General features: G+C 43.4%; 1 protein-coding gene across 11 annotated transcripts in view; it reads right to left on the minus strand.

Annotated features, from left to right (window-relative positions):
- BICD1 (BICD cargo adaptor 1) overlaps positions 1-11,365 on the minus strand; it is a 268,002-nt gene that overhangs the window by 46,339 nt on the left and 210,298 nt on the right. For all 11 annotated transcript variants that reach the window (XM_045296380.1, XM_045296378.1, XM_045296377.1 and 8 more), the window contains exon 4: positions 6,094-6,519. In XM_045296380.1, the coding sequence (XP_045152315.1) occupies positions 6,094-6,519 (426 nt within the window). The remainder of the gene's footprint in view (positions 1-6,093; positions 6,520-11,365) is intronic.

Consider the following 11,365-nt stretch of genomic DNA (forward strand, 5'->3'; position numbering starts at 1 on the left):
GGAACTGGAAACACAGGGAATCCAGGACAGATGATCCCTTCAGGACCAATGGTGAGAGTGGCGATACCAGGAGGGTGGAGGGAAGGTGGGTTAGAAAGAGGGAACCCATCGGAAGGATCTACATATAACCCCCTCCCTGGGGGACGGACAACAGAAAAGTCAGTGAAGGGAGATGTCAGACAGTGTAAGACATGACAAAATAATAATTTATAAATTACCAAAGGTTTGGAGGGAGGGGGAAAATGAGGATCTGATACCAAGGGCTCAAGTACAAAGCAAATGTTTTGAGAATGATGACGGCAACAAATGTACAAATGTGCTGGACACAATGGATGAATGTATGGATTGTGAGAAGAGCTGTATGACCCCCCAATAAAATGATTTAAATAAAAAAAAAATAAAGGGATTAGGCTACTAGGCTACGTTTCATACTCGTATGCACCCTACACATACAAACTTGTGAAACATGAATGTTATTCAACGGTCTTACTTTTTCTCTCTTCAGCACCTAGGGAAAACATAACATGACTTTAAGAAATAAGCATAGTATTTAGCATTGACTTTTAGAACATTTGTAGTTCAAGGAGCCCTGGTGATTTTTGGATAAATGTACTAACTGCAAGGTCAGCAGTTCAAAACCCACCATCTGGTCGGCAGAGAAAGATGAGACCATCTGTTCCCATAAATACTTACAGCCTCAGAACCTCTTCACAGGGTCTCTGTGAGTCAGCTTGTGTGTTCAAACCGCAGGCTTGGTGGCCACCAGGGCTCCTTGTAATACACCATAGTCATACAAGGTAAGACGCAAACCACATGGTCTTAGGGGGGGGAAAGGATTTGCCAAAATTTAACATCCCTTCATGATGAAAACATTCAACCAACAAGGAATAGAAGAGAACTTCCTCCATCTAATAAAAGTTATCTATAAAAAACCCACAACTAGCATCATAGTTGTACGTAACTATGACCCGAAGATTTGCAGTTCTACCCAGAGGAACAGCAGCAGGAAAACCTGGCCACCTGCTTCATCAAAAAGCCCCAAAACTAAACAACGCACTGTCATTAAGCCGAGTCCCACTCATTGTGACACTCTGGGCAGAGTAGAACAGTCCTGTTGGGTTTCCAAGACTTTAAAAATCGCTATGAGCACAGACAACCTCATGTACCTCCTCCCTCAGAGTGCCTCGCGGCGTCCAGTCACTGACTGCAGTTGGCAGGCTCAATGCAAGGTGCATGGCGCCCCGAGGGCGTGTGCTTCCATAGAGATGCAGCCAAAAGCGTCCCGTGGAGCAGTTCCTCCCCGTAACACATGGGGGAGCTGTGGGTCAGAAGTAACTCAATGGCAATGTTCTCTGCTGTTTTTACAAAGCTTATAAATGTGATTTTAAACTTATCGTTTATAATAGTTAACCAATTAAAACGTCGTCTTTGCACGAGGGCACTGTCTTGTCATCGAGGTTATAAAAAGAAGCAATTGATTAATCTTGTTTTAATTAATTTCACAATATTGGATGAATCATTGTTGTGTAGAGAGAATATTTAAATTGACTCATTCAGTACGTTACTTTTTTTTCTTTGAACAAACGACCTACAATTTTGCGTCTCAATTTCCTTATTTATGAAATTGGGGGGGGGTTTGAGATACTATCTACCCCATACAATTTTTTATAAATACCAATAGAACAAACACACACACACACACACACACACACACACACACAAACACATATATAAATGCTTTGAATTTTAATGGGACATAGCAAATTGAACACTTAGCATCATTATAAAATTTAAATGGCCTTTAATGGATCCAAGAACAATATGTATTTTTATATCTTGCACATCCATGAGGATATAACCAAAAAAATTTGGTAATTTAAGGTTTATAGAAATCATAGTTCTTTTTCTCACGTTACATGTGAAATGATATATCCAGTTTGCTAATGAAAAAGGGTGGTGGTGGGGGGTGGTGGAATCCAAAGAATTTGTCCTGCTTCCTGTGCCTCACAGATGGGAGGGAAAGGGGAGCACTTTTAGCACAAGCATGGAAGGCTCCTTCACACAGATTAAGTCATTTCGTTACTTCTTCCAGACAGGCTCTAGTTATTTTCCTCCTACTAAAAGAATTAAGGTACTTGACTGTCTCAACAAAGAATGTAGACTATAATCAATTTAAAATAACTAAACCTTAAGGGCACCAAAAGCCAAACTAATTCATCTAATAATGGTCTGAGAATTTCTCATAGTCAATAAAGGATGTCATTAATTGAGCTGTTCTCTAGCAAGGTCTTTTGTCAAGTTTACAGAGATTCTTAGACGCATAAAATATGTCTTCTTGAGATTTTTATACACATGCTTCTGTACAAAATAGCGTGATTGGCTAAATTTAAAATATTACTGTCATTTGTTCTATAATCTGGGAAGAAATATAAGTCAGAAAAATATTTGTCTTGGTCAGAAAGCACCCCATGGTTTAGACAGGGTCTCCGGGTAAGGCAAAAGGCGTGTGCTTGACTACAAACCCCAAACGGTGGCAAGTCAAGCTCACTCGGAGGCCCAGCACTACCTCCCACACCACTGCTTGCCAACCCTGCACCCCACAGTTCTCCTGGGAGACACACGGGAGTGCCCTGAATCCACATCAGCTAGATTTTTAACCAGACAAACCTTATCACCACTTGCCTTTCCCCACATACTCTATGGTTTAGCCCGGTGGTGACCTCTTTGGACCCTCAGAAATGTCAGCTAGTCCCAGTACACGAATGCCTTATAATGTTTTGTAGCAGCTACATGGTTTCATAGTCCCCATCCCATTCCGTCTGTGTAACACTCGAGGTGATTTGACAATGCAGGCTGTGTGCCTGGAGGCACTGCTGAAGTTGCAGCTGTTTATGATTCCAACTACAATTTCCCAGCAGATGGCAGTATGGTATCTGAAGGCAAGAGATTCGCTCCTCCAGTTCCAACAAAGGCAACCCGAGACTAGTTGTGGGGCTAATGCGTTACCTTCCCCTTTATGAACGGGCCACACAGAAGTGAAGTTACTTACCCAAGATTTCTGATACACAAGGCAAAAACAGAATTCTTTTTATTTGGGGGTGGGGAGAGGGGTGGGAAGGATATCAGGTTTGCCACATACCTTCAGATGGGGAAACATAACTCAAGTGCATAGAACCTTCTAACATAATAAAAGATGAGTAGGCTATGGTCTACGTCGATTTCAAAAGGAAGATCTTAAAACTGCACGTTTCCTACAGGTCTATGAACTGATTAGTGTGCCAGTTCAACATGGGGGTTGTCATCTGTGGGGGAACCCCAGCAAATCTTGTGGTTTGTAAGGAACCAGGGATACCAGCAGCAGCAGCAGCAGCAGCAGCAGCAGAGAATTAAGCCCAGTTTATTTCAGCAGCACTTCAAAAGAGAAACATCTCACCCAGGAAGCATCCTGTAGGACAGGGTGAGGAGGATGGGGCTGGAGAAACACTTCTAATTTTTAAAGGGTGCTTTCTAAAGGCAGGGGATTGTGGCTTTGACAATGGTGGGCCACCATCTAATTAGTTACAACGTTCATCCTTGGGTCTCCTACATGTTTCTTTCTAATTGATATCAGGTGACAAATCTTATCTCGGGCAGAAAATCTGGGGGAGATGTTTTAGGATACACACTCAGCCTGCCCTGCGAGTTGAGACATCTACCAGGTTTGCTATCTCTGGGTCCACTGGCTACTCTCCTGGCCTGCAGCAGGCGTGCTCCCAGAGCAGACAGCTACTTGCTCTTTAGCAAGCAGAGTGTTCATCCCCTCAGCCGGCAGTAGTTCCTGTTCTGTCCCTGTCACTTAGAAGTGGTCCAGTCCCGGCCACTTAACCAAAATGGAAACGGACTCAAATATCCTATATTTGCGTGAACCCAAAGGCTAACTGGAATGGTCCAAGCCCTGAATGGAAGATTGGGAACAGGTGTGGTGGTCCCTTTTGGGAGCTGGCTATATGACATGGCATTATTGCCATGAGAGAAAACACATGTTAAGTAGTGTGGTGAGCTGCCATCTTTGAGCCAGGCACCACTGTTTTCGACTCAGCTGGTCAAAAGAGTGGGTGCCACACAACGTGCACACTGCCCTTGTTTTCAAAGAGAGAGCTTGAGTTTCCAGCAAGGATTCTACCTGTCATTTTTTTCCCCATTCAAGTTAGCATTCTGGTTCATTCACTTTTCAAACAGGTGGGCCCATTCTGGTATGGCTTCACAGGCCATGACTGAAGCGGCATGACGCCGGGAAATGGTGCAGAAGGTGCTGGGTCCCTCTGGGTCTTCACAAACTCTCCACACCAACTCACGGCAGGGGTTGGGTTCAGAGGTGCACAGCTGTCTCTCAGATGCAGTGCTTTGAATCCCAGTCAAATGCTAAGAAACAAGAAAACTATGGAAACACAAACTTACGTCCAAAGTGTGCTGAGGCTGCAAGCTGAGGCACGGAAAACCGAGAGCCGAGCTTGAAGGAGGGCAATCGCCGCATCCATGACAGCACAATTTCACGATCCAAAAGCTCAAAACAAAAGTCTTATCATAATTCAATGGGTGGTGATAATCAGACAGCCCTGAACTTACAGGGCAACAAAATTACACGTTGCCTTGTATGATCTTTATACGAATACTCATATCTCACTGAAGAAATGCTAATATTATTTGACTACTGGGAGCTAACAAAGGAGCCACAGTGGTGTAGGGGATTACAGCTGATAACCTCGGGGTTCACAGTTCAAAACCACCAGCTGCTGCATGGAAGAAAGATGAAGCTTTCTACTCCCATAGAGAATCAGCGTGTAGGAAACTCACGGGGAGCGATTCTCCCTGATCCTGCGCTAGAGGGTCACTACAGGCCAGAAGTGACTTGAGGGCAGTACTTTTTTCTTTTTTTAAGATCATTTTACTGGGGGCTCGTGCAGCTCATTACAATCCATACATCAACTGTATCAAGCATATTTGTACATATGTTGCCAGCGTTATTTTCTAGACAGGTGGCAGTACTTTTCATTGGGTGCCACGCTTGCCCCAGGGGCTGCATCTACGGGATCCTGTGTCAGTGGGAACGATTGTGAGGAGGCGCAGGACTGTGCAGAGTCTCACACTGTGGGCACAGGGTAGCTATGGGTCAGCAATACAGCTGACCCTACTGGGTGAGGATAGTAGATAGGGTGCACACGGCAGAGTCTACTACCTTCTGAAAAGGACCAGTGTGTGTCTGCACTGCCGCTGCTCCCCTCGGCTCAAATGCCCGGAGAGACCAAGTCCTGCAGTGGGCAGGGTACAGGGTAACTCAGAGCCGGAGGCTGCAGTAGAAGCAAGCGACTGAGCGCCTTTTCTGAGCAGCTGCTGGTCTCCAGGCCCTAGCCGAAAATCCTTAGCCCTTCAAGACCAGCAGCATGTTATTTGTGTCTGTAGGGTCTGCCTGGGACTGTGGGGTGACAGCAGATGATTGAGGCTGCAGGGCACAGCATGGGCAACAACCTCTACAGATCCATCTTGACCTCTAGCCCCACCAGCTGCCTGAGCATCTGAGCAGCCATCAGTGCCTCTCGCCCAGCCCCAGGTCTGCTTCAGCACCAGCGTGGATACCAAAGTCTCGGGGTCCAGAGCTGAGGGAGCAGGGCTGAGAGCACAGGCTTTGGGCAGGCGCCACCTGCACAGCGTCTTCCTACTCACTAACGCCGATTCTGCACGACAATCTAACCACGAGCAGAACCGAGGAGCACGTATTCCTTTTGGGACTATGCCTTCCGTGGCTCAGGCAGAGAAAGTGCATTTTCTACCATTTCACTTGTACCTAAAGATTTGGAATTCCTTTGCTAGCCAGAGAAGCCTAAGGAGGCTGTTTTTCCTCCCTTCAGATCCGGTTCCATAAATGTCATTTGTGTCTCCTCGAGATTCATTTCTTAACGCAAGGTGAATGAGAAGTTTCTCTTCAAGATCTGCAAAACCTTATCGGTCGCATCTTTCTAAAACAGTGTCCCATGAGGAGCAATCTTAATTTTACGAAAAGCAACGTGGAATGAAAACAGAACACCCCTCAGAGCTCCGCCGCTCATGAGTCCTTACCTGCATCAGTTGCTGCTTCAGCTTCTGTATCTCTGAAATGTTCAGCTCACTGAATAAGTCCGAGACGGGGTGCAGAGCCTCTCCTTTCCTTAGCGTGGGAGTCCGATAATCGCCATTGAGCTTCACTAGAGGCCCGTGGATGTGCCCGTTCATTTTGTCATCGTTGTTGGGTTCACTCCCCTCCTCAGCAAACTTGAGCCCGTCGACCGAGAGGCTGATGTGGTTGTCATTGAGGGGGATGTACTGCGAGAGCTCCTTGCGCAGGTTGTTCTTCTGCTCCCTCTCGTTCTTTAACGTCTCCAGGGCTTCCTCCAGCTGGTGCTCCGAGATCTCCTTCAACCGGATGGCATCTTCCAGCTGGCTGTTCAGCAGGACTGTCTCCTCCTCAAACCGCTTAATCTCATGTTTTAAGCCTTCATATTCAACCTGAAGTAGATATGATAAAGAAGATTCATAAAACTAAAATTTGCGTTTTACAAAACTGCCATTAAACGCTCTAGTGGACGTAACAATAATTCTTAAAACGGGCACATCGGCCTAAAACCAATGATTTAAAATGCATATGGCATGTAGTCTTAAGGTGACACTGGTTGGTTGCTTTAGAAATCAAACAATTAACACGTAAGTAAAATGGCACTAGAAAAAACTTTTTCTCTAACTACATGGGATTCAATGCTATTAATAAGTAAAATTCTCTTTTATCTGAGATGAATAAGGATTCATCTACCATTAAATATTATTACTACATTAAATATTACTACATTAATATTTCTCTTACAGTTCAAAAAGGGAAACTGTTTCAGTAGTAAATCAGGAATAGTTTTGCAATAATTTATTAAGAACAGTCACAATCCAAGAAAATAATGGATCACTATTATCTTTGTTTTACTAAATTATTAATAATGCAGACATTTTTATATCTAGAAAAATGTTTTTTAAATTACAATAAGGATATAACTTCAAAAATAACTTTGAGAGTAAGATGAGAAAGCAAAACCAATTTTTATGCACGTAAGGAAGGCACCTGGAGGGAAATGACGCGTTATCCAGTAACAAACTGTGCACACAGAGACAGACAAGGACCCATAGGGCATCTGCTCTGAGGTCCTCCACTAGGGTCCCGTGTGCACTACACTTCCTACTCTAATCCACAAGCTAGAAAGGGGTTTGCCATCCTGACCAAGTTCCAAGCAGAGGGATGGAGTGGGGGATACCTGTTCCCTTGAATAACATAACTCCTCAACTTTGCTCATCTCCTATTGGCCAGCACTAGTCACATGACACTTGGTGACAAGAAGGTGGAAAAAATTACAGTGTTTTCTTTGGGTGTCCTAACACAATGCTGACTGGTCACCAGTATACTAATGTTTTCATGTTGGAAAGTTGCAGTCTGCTCACGAGTTAACTTGTGTTTGCACTTAAGTTTACATAGTTTGTAAGCCTGCAAGCAATATAGGCCTTTATAGGAGCCAACTGCACGGGCTAGTTTTGGTTTGACATAGCTGGTAAGCAAAGAGTTAAGTCTAGGTACAAACTGGGTAGTGCTTTGGGTGAGGTAAACCAGGGGTATGTATTGAAGGGCAGCTGCACTCCCTGCCATAACAGACCACTGGGATTTCATCACATCCGTGATAGGATCACTCCCAAGCGTCAAACAGTCAAACTGTGTCTATTTACAACAATAATTATTATTTTTAAACATTTTATTAGGGGTATAATTATTAAGTACTAGTTGTTGCACCCAAATGTACCACTGAATAAATTTTTTAAAGTGAAAAACAAGTCTATCAGTAACAGACTATCGTAATTGTCTTCTAAATGTATTCAAAAGGGAACTCCTAAGTTTAATATTGATAGTATTCAATCTACTACATTATTTAAGAGCATGGAAGCTTCATAGAAAAAAATAAATGATTCTGTAGGGGAAATCAATAATTGGGTAATAAACAGACAAACTGCATTCATGGCCCCTGGCTACCTGCTTTCCCCAATTGGAGGGGGGGGCGGGGGGAATACACCCTCCAAGGTCTTGTCCATCAACGCAGACATCAAATACTTTCAGAGCAGAGAAGTTTCTACATATTTACATTTGGAATCACAAATAAAAAGTGATATGGTTAACTATGTCCCAGTACAGTACAAGTTGATTGCAGCTCATAGCAACTTTACAGGATGGAGCAGTTCTGCACGATGGGGTTTCCAAGGCGCTAACTCTTGATGCAATTAAGCAGCTGGACACATCTCTAACCCATGTGCCTGCTGCTGGATTCAAATGGCTACTTAACTAATAATTACTTGGAAATAATCAATCAATCAATTGTTAAAAGATACATGAAACCTCAGAAGGGAAACATTGCCTGGTTCTTTGAACTAAGCATTTGATAATGTCAGTAACATAGATGTTTTGAGAAACATTAAACCAAGGTAGAAGAGTATACTAAGAAAAGTGGGCTGCAATCTAAACGATAGGTTTCTGAACTTATTTGACCTGCTGCTCCCTTTTCGGGGGAAAAAAAAAATTACTCAGTGCCCCTTACCTGCCCCGCCCCAGCAAGTAAAGATTTTTGTACTGTCGCTCATAAAAACCAAACTCACTGCCGTCTAGTCGATGCCGACTCATAGTGACCAGAGAACGGTCCCCGTGAGTTCTCAAGACCGTAACTCTTCAGGGGAGTGGAAAACCCCATCTTCCTCCCGAGGAGAGGCTCATGGTTTCAAACAGCTGACCTAAAAGTTAGCAGCCCAATGTGTAATCATTACGTCACCGGGCTCCTACTCTAGCCCACAATCCCAGGGAAAGTATTTGTGTCCGCTTTTGAGATCCCCTCTGGATTGCTCTACCCAGCGGGTGGTATCGCCCAATTAGGGATCTAAAGCAACTTTCAGACCAGTCGCCCTCACCTCTTAAAAATAGTCTGGGGTATCTGTACATAAAATGCTACACATATAATTTCATTAATTAGTGTTGATAACAGATGCCAGTTTTGGGAATCAGGGCTAACAGTAGGCCTTCTTTCCTTAACCAAGAACTTTGTGCCAACACAGTGTCCTCATTGGTTGTGAAATAAGCCAGACTGGCACCAATGATTACAAAGGGACCCATTAGACTCTTCGTTGAGAAAATTACCACAGTACAGAAAAAAAAAAGAAATAAAACTATGGAAATGTGGCAAGTTCCCCATTTTAAAAGAACGGTTGAGTTAGTTATCAATTGCTCTTTCAATTACTGGTGGAAGGGGCAAGTAGACTGTAAAGAGGAATCAGTCCAACTGACAATACAAATTCCCAGAGAAGCAGCCCTTGGGTTAATGAATACTCACAGGATACCTTGGTAAGCTTTCAAGAATACCTGATCCTGGCTTTAATGAACCTCCCGAGTAAGTAAATTAGCCTAGCACATCTATTCATACCAGACTCTACAGGGAGGCTGCGGGTTGCAGGCCACGGATAAAGTATGTCTGCTCACGCAGAGTGAGAATTTGTATCAATCAGGCCACTTGAAATATTCCCTCTTCAGGTAAATGTTCTCCAAGTCTTCTACATTATTTACCAGGGACAAAACAACAACAAAAACTAGTTTTAACAAGTTTCTGAGAAACCTTTAAAATTTTTTTTAAATGTTCTACATTTTATTTCCTCTCCTGTGAGCTCCACGACTCCAGCCCCATGAAGACCTGCAGTGCCCATGGCACTGCCACCGCTCAGCACACACACCAGTGTCCATGACAGTGCCAGAAAGGGAAGCAATGAGACCTGGTAACCCTTTTAAAAATGTTCCCAAACTATCCTGCATACTCCTTTCTGAGCAGACCTCTTGTTCCCCGTCCCTCCAAAGCTGGGGGAAGTGGCAGTGATTCGCAATAAAATTTCAATGGTTTCACTACATGAATATTTTTTCCCTCATCTGCATGTTCCCTGCTCCTTCCCTCTTAACCACTGTATGAGTTATCTATTAGCAACAATAGTAGTTTGGGGCATAGATGTCCGACTTGGGAAAGGAACAGGAATAGAAACACATATCTTGTCTGGTCTCTAAGTACACCGAGAGCAAAAATCTCTATGGCTTCTTGTATCTCTTCAGACTAGCACAGTGCCTGCCACACAGCCGACTTGAACTGGGAGCTTACAATACATTCAGATCAGGATGAAAAGAACTTGAACATCCAGTTCACCTTGGCTTAGCTACTAACATGGCAGAGCTGTATTCCTAAAACAACCTGTAATTACAGATCCAGCAATATTATGGCTGATCACTATGAAGAAAAGCAAAGTACACATCAATCCGAAAACTTACGATAGCTTCAATAAAATCTCAAAACACCAACTTCTAGTCAGGTGACAGCTCTCTGCACGGGGTATGTTCTTATTATTTTATCCTTATTGGTTTCTACTTTCCAAATTTGTTTCCCTCTACAATTTGAACTAAATTGCCAAAGTATGGTACTGTGGGGAGCAAGCAGCTGTAGGGAGATCAAAGAGAATCCTTCTTTACTTCTTTCATTTATAACACAAGTTTATAGGCCTACGCTTTTAATTAGAACTTGTTAGGTAAAATGTGTGCCAATTCCCATTACTCACTCCAGAAATAAACAGTCTAACAACCATACCACCCTGAAAGAATCTGATCTCATTTGAATTAAACATTGGACTAAAGGGTCAATTAAAGTTCTTCTTATCTAACAAAGATTCATTGTAAACTATGTGGGAGAAAGACAAGGATTTCTCCTCTGGTAACGAGCTACAGTCTTAGAAGCCCATGAGGGCAGTCCTACCCCAGCCTTGCAGGGCTGCTAAGAGGCAGGAGTGACTCAATGGCAGTGAGTAGTTACTTTTGGTTTGAGACTACACCTCGGTGTTAATTTCCTTCTCAATTTGAACAGCAATGGGAGGGGTGGGAAAGTTCACCACATAACTTTCGTAAGGGAGATGATTAAGGAGTTACAGCAAAAGTGGATCCATTCCTCTCGGAGGGATTGTTATCTAGTGTGCTAAAATAGAAATGCCAATAGACATTTCTTTTTCTTTTTTAATCATTTTATTAGGGGCTCATACAATCCCTACATACATCGTGTAAAGCGCATTTGTACGTTCTTTGCCCTCATCATTCTCAAAACATTTCCTCTCCACTTAAGCCCCCGGCATCAGGTCCTCATTTTCCCCCTCCCTCCCAGCTACCCCCTACCTCATGAACTCTTGATAATTTATAAATTAATATTTTGTCATATCTTGCCCTGTCCGACGTCTCCCTTCACCCACTTTTCTGTTGTCCGTC

This window comes from Echinops telfairi, unplaced genomic scaffold (assembly GCF_000313985.2).
Source record: "Echinops telfairi isolate 266 unplaced genomic scaffold, ASM31398v2 ScPeMD7_7406;HRSCAF=8444, whole genome shotgun sequence".
Classification (NCBI taxonomy): Eukaryota; Metazoa; Chordata; class Mammalia; order Afrosoricida; family Tenrecidae; genus Echinops; species Echinops telfairi.